The sequence below is a fragment of the Oreochromis niloticus genome, linkage group LG10, assembly GCF_001858045.2.
Source record: "Oreochromis niloticus isolate F11D_XX linkage group LG10, O_niloticus_UMD_NMBU, whole genome shotgun sequence".
Lineage (NCBI taxonomy): Eukaryota > Metazoa > Chordata > Actinopteri > Cichliformes > Cichlidae > Oreochromis > Oreochromis niloticus.
In genome coordinates this window covers 16,248,693-16,268,289 of record NC_031975.2, presented here as the reverse complement: position 1 = coordinate 16,268,289, position 19,597 = coordinate 16,248,693, and the positions used below count along the sequence as shown (strand labels likewise).

Sequence of the window (19,597 nt, the reverse complement as noted above, 5' to 3'; positions counted from 1 at the left end):
TTTCTGCTATTCCTGGCAGTGGCTGATCTACCTTATAAAAATACTCTATTTAAAGATATTCCAGCATTATTAATTGGTTTCGACGAGGAGCAAGTAATCATTAACACAAATATTGTTACTATTGTTGGATAAGATTTATATCAATATTGATTAATGTTAAGACCTTATTTTAGGAGGCTAGCAGATGTTAATGTTAATATTAAACTATAAGGAAATGCATTAATATTTTATTGTTGATTTTTTTTATTATTATTATTTTTATTTTATTTTTTAATTTTTTTGTATGGGTTTTGTTTGTTTTTTGGTTTTTTTTTTGATGGGTCAACTCATTTTCTCTGCAAAATATTTATTTTTTCATTATTGGGAGGGAGTGGGGGGTATTCATGTATTTAGGTATTCATCTCATTTATGTTTTGTGTATGCTATAAAAAAGAAATAGGAAAAGATTATTATTTCTATATGTACTTATGTGTTTTATGACAGTTGGGTATTGAAAATAAAATATATACCACTAAAAACATGTCGCTGCTTCCTGTTGTCTGACTTTTGACTCACTTTTGCTTGACCTAACCCCGATCCTACTCTCTGAGGATCAGCACATTTATATGTTCATGACAAGAAGTCCAGGAGTATTTTGGCTCTTAAAAGTCACAGACTAAGCCCTACATCTGTTTAGTAGTCACTCTACAACTCTGTTCAGTCCTATTTAGTTTTGCGATTAAATGTCTTCCTCCCCCCTTCAGGTCCATGGTGAACACTTCACTGCAGCAGCTTCCTCATCCAAGCTTCTGTCAACACATGCCTGCCTTGGACTGGCTGTGAGTGAGAGTGTACTTGTGTGCATGCAGGTGTGTAGTGCATGTGATGTTCGTGCACTAAAAAGTGTAGCAGTTATGCTGATGAGTGTTTGTCCTTGTTTGCATATATAAATAACAAATTAGACTGGTATTATAGAGGTGATACTGAGTTGCATGACAGTTTGAGTCAGCCGATATCTCTGGGGCTGCTCAGATTTGCTTTATTATTATTTTTTAGCAGATTAAGTGAAAGACAAATATCCCATTTAATTTTTCTTTCATAACTTTTACCAAAAAACCTATGAAAATTACACCTTTATATTTGTATGTTTAGTAAATGTATTTTTTTCCCTCTCCTCCTGTTTTCACTACTCTTAGGGATCTTGAGGGAAACCAGATTCAAACTCTTAACTACTCTATCTTAAAGACATGCAGCAAGCTTGAAGTTTTGTGAGTATCCTGCTTTATTAAAAATGCATTAAGATTGCTGAAAGCTCAGTGTTTAAAGAAATCTGCACACCACACAGAAGGTTTTCCAAAAGATAAGGTAAAGAAGGTGTTTTTTGATCTTCAGATGCTGCATATATACTCAGCAGCTACTTTGTTAGGTACACTTATTAACTGCTCATTAACACGAATATCTAATCGGCAGTAACTCTGTGCATTTAGGCATGAAGATATGGTCGAGACGACCTGCTGAAATTCAAACTAGGCATCTAAATGGGAAAGAAGAGTGATTTAAGTGACTCTGAATGTGGTATGGTTGCTGGTGCCACATGAGTTGGTGTGAGTATTTCAGAAACTGCTGATCTACTGGGATTTTCCAACACAACCATCTCTCGTTTTTACAGAGAATGGTCCAAAAAAGAAGAAATACCCAATGACCAGCGGTTCTCTGGGTGATGTCAGAGATAAGAGGAGAATGATCAGACTGCTTCAAGCTGATATGAAAGTAACTGTAACCCAAATAATCACTTAATCACTTACAACCAAGGTACACAGAAGAGCATTTCTGGACACATGACATGTCAAATTTGAAGCAGATGGGCTACAGCAGGTGTCACTCCTGTCAGTTACAAGAAACTGAGGCTACAATTTACACAGGCTCACTAAAACTGTCCAATAGAAGGTCTTGATGCATGCTCAATCATCCAGGTAAGGAAATCCCATAAAGTTGATTCTGTTCATCTGGACGTAACGTTTTCAGTGGGAGAAACATTTTGTCATTCATTCAAAGACTGACGAGACTGAAGAAGTTGCTTGAATGAGCGACAAAACGTTCCTCCAACTGAAAACTCTACGTCCAGATGAACAGAATAAATTTTTTGGGATGCCCAAAGAAGACTGTAAAGATGTTGTCTGGTCTCATGAGTCATGATTGCTTTTGCAGCATCTGGATGGTAGCATTTGGCGTTAACAACATGAAAGCATGGATCCATCCTGCCTTGTGTCAAAGCTCGGTTTTAGTGGTGGAATAGTGTGGAGGATATTTTCTTGGCACACTTTGTATCCCTTCAGACCAGTTGAGCATTGTTTAAAAACCACAGCCTACCTGAGTATTGTTGCTGACCATGACCACAGTGCACCCATTTTCTCTTGGCTCAGATCACTTTGAACTGGTTTCTTAGAGCAGTAGAGCAGATGTTTCAAACACAAAGCCCCAGCAAAGACGAGACTATGCATAAGACATAAAAGTTTGTGTCTTTCGTCTTTCTACTTTAGAAATATGTTTTTGTTTTTTACAAAGTGTCCACAGTAAAAAGAATCACTTGTTGAAATGTTGCTCGTATCTAAACTATAACAGAATGTGATGTAGATACAATATTACAGCTGTTGCGTTGTTAGTCTATAGTATGCTTAGTTAAATTAAGTGTACTAATGATGGTGTGTTTGTGCATGCTCAGCATATCTTTGGGGTCTCAATTGTGCCTAAATGCAATTAATGTTGTGTTTACAGGAAATACATAAGAAATTATGGACTTTTCTTACATATCACTGCAGTTAGTTAATCATCTTTAAGGCACTTGAACTTAAGTGTTTAGAAAAGTTTGCATTTTAATCCTTTAATTATGTTTTCTTCTAGTTTATCTCTTATTCTCTCCGCTTTGGACGCACACCCTCAGACACACTTGTTCTCTTTTTATTTGTTTTATTAATTAACAAGAACAAATGCTGCTGTGCAATCAGATTTCTAAGGAATTGGTCAAACAAGCATAGAAATGGAAATTGTCGCAACTAAATGTAAGTTCAGATCTGGCCTAAACTTGCTTGGAAACTTGGCTCAGGTCAACAATTACACTGTGGTAAGCAGGCCTGCTGATCTTGGCTTAATTAGGCTTCTCACCAGCTCTTTTTCTGCAGACATGCTTGTAATTAGCCACAGCTTTGGAGTTGGCCTCGGCATGCAATCATGTCACTAGAGCCAGCAGCTCCTGAGGATATGCTTAAGTAAAGCTTTTCCTGGGCACATTGTGCTCTTCATTTACTTTTATCCCAGATGTGGAGATTCATTGGGTTAAATAGGACATAAACAGAAATTAATGCTCTGGGTTTTAGTCTGCCAGGTTATTACTCCAGCTCCATCCCTACCATGTGATAATGAGCTTGTGGGATGGCACCTATTCATTCACTTGTCACCATATCTGCCAGAACACCATGTCTGTTGATTCAACTATGGGGTCAGTGGATTGTGTGTATGGACCTTTCGCTTCCCACTGTCGACAGGATCACCCCATACACCAACAGAGGCAAGAAAAATGCCATGCACTTAAATTTATGCTCTTCCACTTCGGTGAGCCAAGTCTCAATCTCCTCGGTGGATGCTGCATCCCTGACCTTACCAAGGCTGCCGACTCGCTGTTTCACAAAGCCCAACAGTAAAGCCTTTGCTTTTTAGGACCTACCAGAGCAGCTCATGTGCCTCAGAGGAGGTTAAACTGACATCTAGACAGGAGTGTAATCAAGGTTTGTTTCAAATGAATGCACGTGCGGCATTTTTAAACTCCTCAAATAAAAAGACAACATAGGACTGGGAGGAGATGAGCCATGAGGTTTGGCAGTGAAATGAGCTGAACTAGAGGAAAGGATTCACATGATGTTCAGTGAGAACGGAGTCCTAAGCAGGGTCATGCAAACTTTGAGGACATGGTTAAGACTGAGTAAAGTAAATGAGATTGTATCCATTTACACCAGTTTTCCAACAACAGGGAGCTGAGCAGCACTTTTGCAGCTCTCTGCATGGTTTCTGACAGCAGCTCTGCCTTCTTCAGGTTACTGATGGACAACAGGATTAGGACAATTCCCGAAAACACCTTCCAGTCTCTGTGGAAGGTGGCTGAACTGTGAGTAAGAGCATATTCACAGAAAGTCAGTGAAACCATGTACAAAATAAATAAATATACACCACTGTCTTCAAGTTCACTCAAAGAGATTCTGGTGAGGCTGGTGTTAGTCAGAGAAGTTTTATTCTGATGAGATATGAAGTGTCAGGGATGAATAGTGAAATGCTTGAACTAGGTTTTATGCAATCACTCACAGAAAAAAGTGAGTATGAAAAGAAACCTGTGTAGAATTTCATGCAAACATTATAGTCTATGCATGTTTACACTGTCCATGTTTGGAATTGAATGAGAAAAAATGTAAATGTGCTCTAAAATGAGTCAGGAGGTTTAATTGTTCCCTTGTTTCTCTTTCATCCTCTTTAGGGATCTGTCTAGGAACAGGATTAGGGAGCTGCCAAAAAACACCTTCAAGAGTCTCTCCAAATCCCTCCTTAAACTGTGAGTAAATGATAGTGTGGAAAATCATTCTTCATTATGTGGGTTTTGTAACAGGAGTGAACTAGGACAAGGTCTAAAGTAGGATTAAGAAAAAATAACCTTGTGAAGGTTTCTGAGAGTGTGACTTATTCTTAGTGGGATACATGGCGACTGTAATCAGATGCAGAATACAACAATTTTTGTTGGAAGCTTTGAAAGAAGGAATTTATATAATTAATGTAAAAGAAAAATCAATCATGAAACTGTTACATTGAGTTAAAATAATAAGTGCAAGCATCACATTTTTAGATTTAGGGTTTTGTAAACTGGGTTTATTTATGTGGCAATTCTATATAATCCTCCATTAATCCTCTTGCTTCATTATCATTTAGTGGTATTTTGAGCTTCTATTCCATTATGTGAGAGGAAAATGATATATAATAATGTAATGTATAAGAAATATTTACAAAGTGAAGACAAGCAGTAAAATCCCGTGTCATACTGCAGTAATGGTGCCACACTTGTTTCATGTAAAGAGGTTTTTTTGATATTTGATATTAATATTGAAGTATTACTTTATTCAAATACAAATTTTTACAGTACTTTAGCTTTTTCTTTCATAAAGGCTCTCATTAAATTCTTCTAGCACTTTTCTTCTAAACTTTTATTATTAATTCAAGTGCTGTAACAAAATTATTTTCCAAATGAAGGATAAATAAATTATTATTAAGCACTTTTACAAATTCCTGATACCCAATACCATATATCTATAGATAGATAGATAGATAGATAGATAGATAGATAGATAGATAGATAGATAGATAGAGGAATGCCATTTAGGAAAATATTATATATATATGTACATATATATATATTACAATAAAGGTCTGAATATACAGAATGAATGAACCTCAAAATGGCATAAGCTGAACTATTTCAGTACTTTGAGTTTGACAACTTTTTGACGACAGCTGTTCAAACTACAAATCGTCTATATTGTGGCAACTTGAAGATCATATTTTCATTTAGCAACATTTCTAATGCTTATGAATAATGTTCAACAAAATGTTTCTGGGAGAAGATTATGCACAATTCTTGAGGGAATTTATCAATCACTGATGGAGATGTCAACTGAGATAACACTTCAAGCAGAAGATGAAGCACATGATATGGGGTCATTATACCATTTTACATCTCAAAGAGGGAGGCCAAGATAAGTGATAAACATGGACATAAATTTGACGTCACTTTTCATTAAGTATATTCAGAAGATCATTCTATATATATGCAAGTTTCATTCTACATATGTTCAAGTTTCATTCCATATATTCAAGTTTCATTCAAATCTCACAAACATATATATATATGGCATAAATGTTGCTCGTATGCATTGTGTCGTGCATCAAGGCATATGGACTGTTTGGATTTTGTAGTGTTAACCGCATGTATAAAATGTCTCAGCCTTTTCTATGCATACTCAAATCTTCCACTTATTAGGTAAAAACAACATTTCTGTACTTTTGCCTCTTAGTGCTGAAGGGGAAAAAATTACCAAAATGAATGAACCTTAAGACAAACCTGTTTATGAGCAGCTGCTGAAGACCTTTTTTTGGGAAAGGAGGGGCCAAGACTGGAGATGCTGTCAGTCAGAGTAACAGCGCATGAATAATTGCTTTCATAAAACTGTTGCGCTCCAGTTGGTTCGCTGGCGTGTGTGTGTGTGTGTGTGTGTGTGTGTGTGTGTGTGTGTGTGTGTGTGTGTGTGAGAAGTGGAAAAAAATAACTCTCTAAAGATCAATAGGGACATGGCGTTAAACTAGTTTGTCATTAAAACGGGACAGTCCCCAGAACTTAAATCAAATTTGGCATAAGTTTGGCTTGAAGTCTGAACTAGCTTGACTGAAGGTTTCTCATGCAGCCGTCATGTTTGTGTGGTTTGTTAGGCCGAAGAGTGAGTCACGAACTGAGGCTGCAGTTCTGTTTGGATGCTGCCCATTATTCACAACTTTGCCGCTCTCTGTCTCAGCCTAGTCTATTTCCCGCCAATAAAATCTGATATTAACGTAGCCTCATCAACCTCAAAAATCTGCACTGAACTCACGGGTTCAGTGCAGACTTAAACTGACTTAAACTGCAGTGTTCTGAGGACGGAGTCTTAGATTGGTCAGCTATTTTTCTTGGCCACATCATGAATTAAGCTGTTTTATCAATACTTTGTAACGACTCCAACATTAACATACTGTGTCCATAATAACTCTTCTCCAAAGAGAGGCCATATAGTTTACGTGAGAATGGAGTGTTCCAGCAGAAATGATGGTGATCCCTCTTCCCTCACATTAAAACACAGGTGTGCACAGACATGCAGGAAGATATAAAAAACACTGACCTTTTACTGACTAGGAGAGGAGCACTCCCGTTTCTGTCACGAGATTCTTTTGGACAAATTATTTCCATGACTAAGACTTAACTGGAACAATGAGATTCGGCTATTTTCCACAGCACGAGCTATCCATGGAAATGTTTTTGAGTCTTGTGGATCCCACACCTCACAGGAAAGAGACAGGCGGAAAAGGCTGATTAGGGGTCTGCTTCTTGAATCACTCGCATCACAGAAGAATCGCTGTTTATTGAGACCATTGGGACAATCTGCTGCCCTTATTCAGTGTCACATAATGCACATACAGTAACACATCCAATGAAGAGTGTTCCCCTTTTAGTGACAAAACAGGCCTGGCCCATCAAGGCATGGACTCGACTAGACCCCGGAAGGTGTGCTGTGGTATCTGGCACTGTTAGCAACAGATCCTTCCATCCTGTAAACTGTGAGGTGGCGCTTCCATGGATCAGACTTGTTTCTCCAGCACATCCTACAGATGCTCGATTGGATTGAGATCTTAGGAATTTGGAGACCATGTGAACACCTCAAACTCATTGTTGTGCTCCTTTTTCCTTTTTGGACCCCTGCTATGGACACACTGGGTCCAAAAAGCAGCATGGTCAACATGGGTACCATGAATGATCTGTGAATATGCAGCACAATACACAACAAACTGTGATGCACTGTATATTCTGACATGTTTTCATCAGTTTGCAGTACAACAGCTCATATGTTGGATCGGACCACACAAGCCAGCCTTCGATTCCCACGTGCATCAGTGACCCTGCCGCTGGTTCACCACTGTTCCTTCCTTGGGCCACTTGTGATAGATAGTGACTACTACAGACTGGGCACACCTCAAAAAAGCTGTTCTGACCCAGTCATCAGTTTGGCCCTCGTAAAACTCGCTGAAATCCCTACGCTTGCCCATTTTTATTTTTCTTAAGATTTTGCACCCACTAACAGGCAGAGATGGGCAGTAACGTGTTACTGTAATCTGATTACTTTTTTCAAGTAACGAGTAATGTAAGGGATTACTATTGCAAAAACGGTAATTAGATTACCGTTACTTTCACGTAGGAACGCTGCGTTACTGCGTTACTAAAACCGTGATTTTTTGCGAGAACGTCTCATGACAGTGACGTAAGCGAGTGCGACGTTCGTGACAACAGCTGTCTGCAGATCATAATATATCGAGTGCGGGACAGAGTGTAGCATGCAGCGTTTAAAGCGTGGAAGTACTGACCTTATTTTGAGTTTGATTCCATAAAAAGTAACAAAAACATTAGTGTCCGTTGTGCGTGGGAAGAAAACTTCTTTTTACAGCGAAAAAACCCCTAAACTTCCAAGCAAGCACCGAGTGTACTACGACGTAATGTGAAATTCACAGAGAAACTCGCGGATTCTTCCACTGACCGCTGCGGCACACCTGCACCAGGGTAAACCTCCGCCTACCCCAGTCCTGCTTTACAGGTGAAAATAGAGCAACAGGACCGCTAGTCTTTGATTTTATTTATTTTCTGCTGTGTTTTACTTGCATCTATTTGAAAGAGTGAGTGTAAACACAAAAAAATATTTTATTTTATGTGCTGGAATGTGCAGAAAATAGGTTTAAATGTTAAACAAATTTCTTCCAGTCAGAGAATGTTGCATATAATTTCATTTTTGCTTGATGCATAAAGTTAAAAGATTAAAACTAATAAAACAAGTTTTAAAAAGAGACTTTTCCATTTGATTACATTTTGTATGATGAATTATGCAGAAAAAGTAGAATTGGGCTGAAAGATCTATCGCTTTATCACCTATTCAGGTTGTAAATCGTGTTTTTAAAAAGTAACTAAGTAACTAAGTAATTAATTACTTTTGAAAATAAGTAATCAGTAAAGTAACGGGATTACTTTTTGGGGGAAGTAATCAGTAATTAGTAACTGATTACTTTTTTCAAGTAACTTGACCAACACTGTTAACAGGTGCCATGTTGAAGAGATAATCAGTGTTATTCACGTCACCTGAGATGTATGTATTAAAAGTTACATATTGTGAGATGAACGCTACATCTGTTTAATCTGTTGTTGCCGTTTTTGCACCACCAGCATTTCAGACCTTTGGTTTGAATTTCCCTGAAGCCTAATTTGAAACAACAGTGCATTCAAGTTCCCTTGTAAACATTTTTGTTTTTTTACTATTTTGTCCTTCACGTGTTACCAGTCTGAAAAACAGCACTATATATAGTTGAGCCAAACACTGAGATAAAGCCTGTAAAACAGCCTCAGAGTCATCTATTGAGCTGCACGTAATCGTGGAGGGAAGTGCAGGCTGATCTCACAGATCACTCAAAAGCTGTCCATCATGAAGTGACTTACAAAACAGGAAGAAATTAATTAAAAATATCAAAGTATCAAAATATGCTATTGCACAGATCTATCCTGCCATTGTTCATTGCAACATTTGTGGCTTGTAGTTATTCAGGCCCTCTAAAGAAGACTTTAAACTTACTCTAAACCATGTAATCTGAGCAGGGGGAAAAGTGCACAAAGCATTCTGTATCTAATGTCAGGTGTAATTGGACACAGACACAGACGTCAGGAATGTACTGTCATTTGGCCATTTGTTATATTTCATGTTGACAGGCTTTGTTGTGTTTATCATCTGTTTCTTGTTTCAGAAATATCTCCCATAATCCTCTCCTCCGCATTCATCCAAGCCATTTCCACCACCTGACACATCTTCAGTCTCTGTAAGTACTCTGACGTACACACGTTTGCCTTTTTTTTATACATGTGAGGACCTTCGTTACATCACAACTACATGCTTAATTTTAATAACTTTCCTCTAAACGTTATTCTAACCTCAATCGTGAATACTAGTTTAAATCTTCAAACACTTCTTTGAAGTCATCTGGGACTCTCCAGAATATTTTTCTAATGCATTAATGGCTTCTTCACTTTGATGTCTTAATGCCGAAATTGGTCTTCGGAGTTTGCTGTAGTCTAGTGCGGTGGTGAAATCTGTTATTTCCTACAGAGCGCTGGAGGGAATTGAGATCTCAGATATTCAGACTAAGGTGTTTCTTCCCATGAAGAACCTCTCCCACATGTATGTGCAACACACAGCCGTCACTTCAGAATAACCAGCATGTTTCGTCATCTCTTCTTTGTGGGTTGTTTTCTTTTTTTTTCTTTTTTTTACTATTTTTCTCTTTTCTCTACAAGCTATTTCAAGAAGTTTCAGTACTGTTCCTATGCACCTCATGTGAGGTCCTGTAAACCCAACACAGATGGCATCTCTTCTTTTGAGGACCTCCTGGCTAACATGGTGCTGCGGGTGTCTGTCTGGGTCATGGCCTTCATCACCTGCTTCGGTAACCTGTTTGTCATCGGCATGAGGTCGCTGATTCGTGCTGAGAACAACCTGCATGCTGCCTGCATCAAAGTTCTCTGCTGTGAGTAACAACGTAGCACCGCGTGAGCCAGTCTCGCAAAATAAAAGTACTTGTAAAAGCGGCGATAAATCTAAATGTCAAGCTGTTCTTTTGGAAAGTGAATAAGTCAGCTTAGCCTTGCTTCTATCCAATGAAATGGGATGAAGAAAATGTTATGTCTGATCATGCTGGCAGACTAATAAAAGTTTGTTATGCTGGGATGGGATCGAACTGCTTGGAGACTTCCCAATCTACACACTTCTCCTTCATTCTCCTCTTTCACACTCCCTGTGCCTTTCTATGCCACTGTTGCAAAGCCTACTCCAAAAATGCAAAAACTGGGACACTAGTAAATACTACTGTAAAGTGGAAATAAAAACAGAATGCAGTAATTTAGAAATCTCATAAAGTTTTACAGCTAAGAAAATGTTCCAGATAAACAATCAGCTCATTTTGAAATTGATGATAGCAAAATTTCACAACGAAGTTGTGACAGGGTCACATTTACCAGTGTGTAGCATCCTGCCTTCATTTAACATCAGTCCATAAAAGTCTGGGACCTGAGGAAATCAGCAGCTGGACCTCTGGAGGTGTAGCCTTTTCCCATTCTTGTCTGACAGAGGACTCTAGCTGCTCAGCAGTCCTGGCTCTCTAATGTACCCTCATACCATCAGAGAGCCAGGCATCCATGTTTTCCAAAAGGAATTTTAAATTTCAATTTGTCTGACCACACAATAGTTTTCCACTTTGCCTCAGTCCATTTTAAATGACCTTTGGCCCAGAGAAGATGGTAGCATTTCTGGATCATGTTCACATATAGCTTGTTCTTTGCATAGAGCTTTACACCTTCTTGGATGGCACAATGAACTGTGTTCATAGACAGTGATATCTGGAAGTGTTACTGAGTCCATGAGGGAATTTCCATGACAAAATCAAGTCTGTTTTTAATGCAGTGAAGTCTAAGGCCCTTCAGATCATGGGCATCCAGTACTGATATTTTTCTCCAGATGTGATGCATCTTTTGATGATATTATGTACTGTAACTGGTGAGGTATTCAAAGTCTTCATAAATTTGCAGTGAGGAAAACTGTTCGAAAATTCTTCAATTTGTGTATTTGTACTTTTTTTTTTTTTTTTACAGATTTGTGAAGCTCTGCTCATCTTTACTTCTTAGAAACTCTGCCTCTCAGAGATGTTCTTTTTATACCCACTCGTGTTTCTGATTTGTTGCCAGTGAAGCCAATCAGTTGCAAAAAGTCTCTGCAGCTGTTTCTTTTTAGTATCAGTTACTTTTGTTTTCTGGGTTCTGTTGTGAATAACACGTGACTATGGGTTTATGAGATTGGTATTTGTGTTTACACAGGATCCCAACATTTTCTGGATTTGGGATTGTAGTTTGTGTCTCCCCTCATGGTAAAAAGCTTCCCTCCCTGAGTCTGTTTCTACTTGAGGTTGCTTCCTCTTTAGAGGGAGTTCTTTCACCACTCTGTTGTCTATTGCTCGCTCATATGGGATTGTCCAATCAAACCATGGGATTGTGGCTATATTAGACTGTCACAATATGAACAAAACTGTCTGGAAGCAAAGCTGTGTCCACTTGGTTTGTTTCCAGAAGTAAAAACATGTTTAATTTTTTTTCTTTAAATGTAATGTCAGAAAGCTAACAGCATTGTGTTAGAGAAAACAAAAACAAGAGACTAACTCACTTCTCACTTCTTTGGAGATTGCAGATAGCTGCGTCTTTAATGTGACGAGCAGATTGTTCTTTTGTATTTTTTTGTTTGTTTACTCTGTCATTAATGAATAAGTAAAGAAACATAATCATCCAACTCAAGGACGGGCTTTCTAGGAACATTGAAAATTTGATATAATACATTAGACGGTGAGAAGCAAGTGGGCTTGAGTTCAGATCCTTAATTAATAAACGGAGGTAAATTTTGAGTCTGTGAGAAATGCCTCTTAAAATGCAGTCGAGGTCCTGTCAGATCATTAAAGAAATTCACAGACCCCCACCCCCCAAACTTCGGGTTGAGCGGTTTAACAATAAATATATCCAAATTTGTAGCTAGTTGTGAAACTTTAGCAGCTATAATGCATTTACCATCTCACTAAAATTGCATTTTTAATCCAGGGGTGTCTTTGGTTACAGGGATCATGTTTTTAGTTTTAGTTTAACCCACCCATCTGCATATAGCAAGATCCATCCATGCTTGCTTACTCTTGCCTGTTGTGGTGACTTAAAAAATATTATGATGCTGTTTTGGGGAAGGCTGTAGCTGACAGATGGGCTTATAATCACACAGGGCACATCTGCCAGTAAATAGACTCATAGATGTCATCCGTATCATCCAGGTGCTGACTGCCTCATGGGCGTGTACCTGTTTTTCGTTGGCGTATCTGATGTAAAATTCCGTGGTCAGTACAACCGTTACGCCCTGCTGTGGATGGAAAGTGCGGAGTGTCGGACCATCGGATTCCTGGCCATGCTCTCCTCAGAGGTACTGCGCACGTATATATCGCACTTCAACACACGCAAATATGCATGCAGATTGAGACAAACTGATCTGTACCGTAAAATGGACACAGCACAAAGAGTTGCACTTACACATCCTTCGCTTTTTGCTTGTACTTTTGCCCTGCTGTTTTCAGCTAAAGTAGCTTCAAGATTAAAATCATCCTTTGTTCCGCTCACTGGCCGTATCAGCTTGTTTCGGCTCTGCATTATATAAATATCATGTTTTAAAGTACTCAAATTATGCCCTCTTTTACTTTAAAAACGTGTTTATAATTCACTCTCACTCGTTGCATTTAGTTGTTGTAGATGGAGACATAACAAGCCTCAGCTGGAGTTTAACAACCCGTCTCAGAACTTTATGCACTTTCCAGGATAAATCATCATTAGACTGCATTCGCAGCAATTCAGAAAATTGACTTTATAAATGATGTGAACCCAAATGTTGATTCCTCTGTCATAATAGAGGTTCTACTAATAACAGTGCAGCCAATATTCAAAGCAGTGTTACAATTTATAAGTTAAAAACATGTTGTTTTTATTTGCGGTGCATGTTTCTCCTCAGGTGTCTGTTCTCCTCCTGACCTACCTGACTCTGGAGAAGTTCCTTGTCATTGTTTTCCCTTTTAGCAATTTGCGCCCAGGCAAATTTCAGACAGGGGTAAGTTGCACTTTTCATAATGGGGAACAATGTGCCTGATGAATGTCATCCAACTGTTGTCTTTATCTACAAAGTAATTATCCCTCTTATTTTGAAGAAAAACTGGGTTTGTGCTGCTGTAATATCATCTTTAGGTTGGTGTTTAAGTGGATCAGAAAGTGTGAAACAACCTTTAAGCCTTCAGTCAGAGAATTTGTTTTTAAAGCACAAACAACAACACATATTCAAGTGTCATCAACCCAACTTTTGGGTTGATGTGCCACTGTTTTTTTTATTGTTTATATAGCTTATCTATGTCATCTGTATGAATTAAAAATGTGCACTATATGGCTGAAAGCACCGGGCCACAAAGCACCTAGCCATGTAGTCTGTCTTTACAAACATCTGTGCAAGAAGTAGACACTGAATTTGAGCTGATACTATATTAGTATACACTGTCAGTTTGTAAAATTTCTTCCCTTCTACGTATTTCACAATCAACTGTAAGTAATATTATTGTAAAATGGAACCACATCAACTTATCCAGAGTTGCAGACCGAGCAGGGTTGATGAATGCTGAAGAACACACTGCACAAAAGTCCTCAACGCTCACTGACTCATCAGCACAAAAACTGTTTGCTGGGAGCTTCATGCCTTCAGTAGGTGTAAAGTACAGGTAGCTCATTTTAGTCCACTAGTAATCTGAGCTGTAAGGGGAAACAGTTTGTGTGGAGAACAAAAGAGGGATATCCTTTGTTCTATTGGTATGGTATGAAGTATAAAGTAACCCCTGAATATCACCAGAAGTCCCAAAAATATTAAACATTTACAGATTTACTACAGTCTAATATTCATTTTACTGCTTTGAACCAAGTCTAAGAGTCAGCCATTTACTATAAATACGCCTCCACCCACCTCACATCCACCAGTAAAGAATTAAAAGACCTACTGCTTGTTCTCCCAGATTGTCCACACAGGGGCAGAACATGAAGTGACTCGTCAGTCAGCAGGAGGCAACTTGATTGAACCAAATGTTTGGAGTCTGATTAAATAAATGTCAACTAGAGTTTGGAAACCCAGGCAGTCACAACTTTTCTTATTTGGGGAATTTGAAGAGTACTTTGTGTGAAGTCCTGACAGCATGTATGTTGTCTTGCTTTAAGGTGGTCCTGGCTTCGATCTGGTTGCTGGGGTTTATTATTGCAGCCGTGCCCCTAATGAATGAGGACGTCTTTGGGAACTACTACGGACGTAATGGGGTCTGCTTTCCCCTGCACTCTGACAGGCAAGAAAAACCTACTGCCAAAGGATATTCCACAGGGATTTTTCTGGGTAAATAGAAGATTATTTTTTTAATGAATTTTCATTCCATATTTTATACTTACATAAGTAAGAGACACCATTCAGAAGTAGGAATAATTCTTTGTATTATTGTAGGGTCTTTACCTTACAACATAAAACGCCTTGAGGCAGCCGTTGCTGTGATTTGGTGATGTAAAAATGAAACTGAATTGAATTGGAGTTCAGTAAAAAAAAAAATTTTTAAATTAGCTTTTCCAGAAAAAAAAAGACAATCTTCCATTTAAACTTTAAACACCCAGAGAAATGCAAAATTGTTCATTATCACAAAATATACAAAGTGTAAAGTACAAAAACTAGGCAGTACAAATCTGTGAAGCAGAACTGTCAGGTTGCACACTTTTCCTGAGTTCAAAACCACTTAAATACTGCATTTAATACTGTATGAACTGCATAACGCTGTTTGATATAGTCCCAGCCAGCATGAAAAGCATTTGCATCTCTTTAGGTCTAAACCTGGTGGCTTTCCTGGTGATTGTATTCTCCTACTCCAGTATGTTCTGCTCCATCTATAAAACCGGCATCAATGCCACCGACCTGAGGAGCAGGCTGCACAGAGATGTGGCTGTGGCCAACAGGTTTTTCTTCATAGTGTTCTCTGATGCCCTCTGCTGGATTCCTATATTTTTGGTGAAAGTCCTCTCGCTGCTGGAGGTGGAGATACCAGGTAAGAAATGAAACAGCTGCCTTATAGTACTTATAGTATCTTAGAGGTTTTACATGTAATTTTTTAATATAGGTCACGGTGTTACTTTATAGAATTGTTTGCTAAAAAGCATCAACACAGTTATATTTCTCTAAATTTCAATCACTTGTGAAATGTTTCCTTCTTTAGGCACTATCTCCAGCTGGGTTGTCATCTTCATCCTTCCCATCAACAGTGCCTTGAACCCCATCCTGTACACCTTGACCACCAGCTTCTTCCGAGAGCAGGTGGAAGTTTTACTCTGTCACTGGCAGAGGAGACATACATTGAAGAAAGACCGCAAAAGCCTTACCTCGTCCACAATCTTTATGGAGACGTCACGGGGTCTGTGCTACCAGCCACCCGTTTACCTCAAGAAGGTGTCACTTATAAGCGCAGATCCTCGCTATGCCTGATGGTGTATTTGTAGAGATACCGCATTTTGTAAGCTACTAGTCCTTTTTTATTGTTTTACTCCATCTTTAAGAACAAAGCGTGCTTCAACAGACTTTTGCTTGGAAATAATTAGCAGTCACTGTGCTGTCTCATCATGCTGTGACATTTATAAACTGTGATGACAACCCCAGAAACACACGCCAACCCCCCTCAACAGATGACTTTCTCATCATCCCATTCAAGCTACTTGTTGACTTTATATGTGCAATGAAATTTGAAATGAAACCATTTCCATTTATTCACTCACTTCCTTCCTTCCTTCTTCATAAGGTGATACAAGTACATCCTGGAGAGTCATGTAGAGGCAGACATTCACCAATGTTCACATTCACACCCACATCCAGGGTAGAATCACCAAATATCCTAACATGAATATATTTGGACATAAATACAAATAGAACCCAAAGAGAGCCCATGCAGGCCAGACCTTTTTGCTTTGAGGCAAAAGACCTAACCACTGTAGCACTTTACCAGCCAGCCTCGCCTCTGTCAGTGCGCCCCAGGGTGGCTGTGGCTACAGCGTAGCTTGCCATCACCAGTGTGTGAATGTGTGTCCAATCATAATTTAGAAAATATACTGTTAATGTCAAGCCATCCTGAGGATGACACAGGCCTTAAAACGGGTGTCAAACATAGGGCCCAGGGGCTAGAATTGGCCAGGCAAAAACTCCAATCCCATTGGACTGCTTTGGGAAAATTGAAGGAGATCATAAATCTTGGACTTCTTACTGTACTTTTGTAAGTTTTACAGCTTTTTTCTACTGATAAAGACCCCACTCCCCACCTCCTCCCAGTGAAAACAGAACTTTTCCTGGAAATTTCCTGGAAATTAACATTAATCTTTTTTTAATGATAGGACAGTCTGGGCAATAAGCTACCAAAACTTTTTATGTAATTTTACACATTTATTTCTGACTATCGAAGCCCAAAAAGTCATTCTGACATATTTCTTTTATTTATTTAGAGCAGCATTTCTTTATCACGTAGAAAGAGATGTCCAATTTAAATGGCACTTCTTATTAATCTGTTAAGATATAGGAGGGATTAAATGTGCAGTTAACTTCTTTAAACCAATAGAAAAGCGAGTTTCAGTTAAGATGAAAGTGAGTTATATGTAGCCCATGATGTAAAATGACATCTCTGCCTTAAGTCTATCAAGAAAAGTGTTCTTTGAGTCCTGTAAAATACACACATAGATCCTAATCCATCACTGTGGTGAACTTTTTATGAAGTTTAGAAGCTGTGGGACAAACACAGAGAGACTGACAAATACCAGTGGCACAATATTAATGAATAACATATTTTTATATACAGAGCTATTCAGTTAATCTCTCCTTACCTACTGGTTTCGTTTTCTTCTTGCCCTTGCCCAAGCAGTTTGCCCTTTAATTCCTCCATCCCTCCATCCCCATCAGGGTGTTTATCAGCTTGTTTAACTTTCCTCATAATTCTTGCTTTCATGTCATATTCTTCCATTTACATGTACTGTATCTGCTTTGACTTTACTAATGTTTAAACTGAACCAATATGCTGCAGGCTCTTTGTGCCATAGTCATGCTGTTTAAGACGACTGCTCTGAGCTCCTCATTTGACTGACTACAACTGGATGAAAGCATTTTGTACATGCATGTCATATTACATGTAATTAACGAACTGACAAATGAGGAGACTGAATTGTGACACTCTGAACATCTGCACATGAGATGTTGGAGCTGGACTTTTCCAGCTTTCTTTCATGTTTTGATGACTCAGATTTTTTTCTATACCAGTGCACCAATGTACCTTTAAATAGCTGCTTTAACTTAGTGACAATCATTAAACGTGGAGGAGTTTAGACACTGAGGACATGAAAAGGAAAGCTGGACAGATGAATAAAAATGGTTGTCTAATGCTTGCATACATTTCTCATTAATATGCCAAGCAATGGGATCCCAACAAGGCCCTTATTTCCTGTTATGCTGTATTGATGTGCATATGTTTATGTTTAGTGTATAAAATTCGGTACGGATCCTCTTGGTGTGAGTTGTGTGCTTTTTGATTGTGTTTGTTGGTGTCAGGCTCTATATTGGTTTCCCGAAAGTTTTTTCTTTTTAACTGAAATAGCAACAATAAAAAGACACGAACGAACATGAAGCACATTCAAATATTTTGGGCTTTTTTGTATGAGCAGTAGTAGGTCATTCTTTAAGGCTTTCTGTAACCTGAAAGGAAGTCAGTGCAAGCAAAAATAAGCAGAGGTGTATTTTATGTATGTTTATTTACATGCACACAGAGACAAATATTTCCCTACTATAAAATAAACATGACTGAAAACCATGATTACCAAAAAACAGCACTGCCATGTTTTCCTCTATAAAGCCATTCTAGGTAAACTTCCAGTTTAGCTCTGTATCCCTCTCTGTCCACATACTAATAGCTACCAGCTACACTTCGCTAAATGGTTACTTTTAACTTTATTTTTAGTTGCCTTGGGATAATTTACAAAAAAGATCTACATTTAAACATCCTTCTATCTTCAGTTTATTTTATCAAGATCCCTATTAGCTGAAGCAGTGCAGCACCTTTATTCCTGGGGTCACAAATCCTTACATTTTGATGGTTTGCTATAAAACACACACACACACACACACACACACACACACACACACACACACACACACACACACACACACACACACACACACACACACACACCACACACACACACACCACACACACACACACACACACCACACACACACACACACACACACACACACACACACACACACACAACAAAAAACAGCTCCTCACAGCACAAATTAATCCTCATATAACTTTTACAGATCCAGGCTCATGTTAACAGTTTTTAAATGTGGTCAAAAGTGTTTCTGTCACGTCCGGTGTGGCAGACGTGTGGAGAAATAGGGAGGACCCAAGATGCGGCAGCTCTGGTGCAGGTGAGTTTATTTAACAGAAGGAAATACAAACAGCAGTGGCGAGGGTGAACTAGAAACTAAGAAAACCTAAACTGGAAAAACTAACAGAAACTAACCGTAAACAGATATGCAGGGAGGCACAGGGAAATCCATAGGAAGCCGGAGAGACGTAGGGAGACCGAGGGAAACAACACAGACGAACCAGCAACGAGGACGAGGTAACACACACTATAAATACACACGCCAGGAATCAGGGGAAGGGAAACAGGAGGGGAACACACCTGGAAGACATCACAACTGACGAGGCAGGGGAAAACGTAAACAGAACACACTGACATAAGACACAGACCTTCACAATAAAACAGGAACTACACATACAAGGACACACACGGGCCGAACAGAGTAAACAGTAAACAGAGGAAGAACAGAACCAAAATCACACTAAATAGAAAAACACAAAACGCTGGGTCAACCGGACCCAGGATCATGACAGTTTCTCTGTATCTGTAGTGGCACCAAATTCTATTCCTTAATAGCACCATATAAAAGAGTTCTTATAACTGAATTGGTACTTGCTATGGGTAATACAAATTGTCCTCCTTGCTGATTTTTTGTATTAAAAAATATTAATAAAAGATTATACAGTTTTAATACAAAAATAATAAAGATATTTG

The 19,597-nt window shown here is 38.7% G+C and overlaps 1 protein-coding gene across 2 annotated transcripts in view; it reads left to right on the top strand.

Moving 5' to 3' along the window:
• Positions 1–18,018, top strand: part of rxfp2a (relaxin family peptide receptor 2a) — a 43,969-nt gene extending 25,951 nt beyond the window's left edge. For both annotated transcript variants that reach the window (XM_005463254.4, XM_013266129.3), the window contains 12 exons: positions 744–818; positions 1,176–1,247; positions 4,067–4,138; positions 4,502–4,576; positions 9,598–9,669; positions 9,957–10,028; positions 10,145–10,374; positions 12,706–12,851; positions 13,431–13,526; positions 14,669–14,837; positions 15,313–15,531; positions 15,700–18,018. In XM_005463254.4, the coding sequence (XP_005463311.1) occupies positions 744–818; positions 1,176–1,247; positions 4,067–4,138; positions 4,502–4,576; positions 9,598–9,669; positions 9,957–10,028; positions 10,145–10,374; positions 12,706–12,851; positions 13,431–13,526; positions 14,669–14,837; positions 15,313–15,531; positions 15,700–15,965 (1,564 nt within the window). In that variant the 3' untranslated portion in view covers positions 15,966–18,018. The remainder of the gene's footprint in view (positions 1–743; positions 819–1,175; positions 1,248–4,066; positions 4,139–4,501; positions 4,577–9,597; positions 9,670–9,956; positions 10,029–10,144; positions 10,375–12,705; positions 12,852–13,430; positions 13,527–14,668; positions 14,838–15,312; positions 15,532–15,699) is intronic.
• The last annotated feature ends 1,579 nt before the right edge of the window (positions 18,019–19,597 follow it).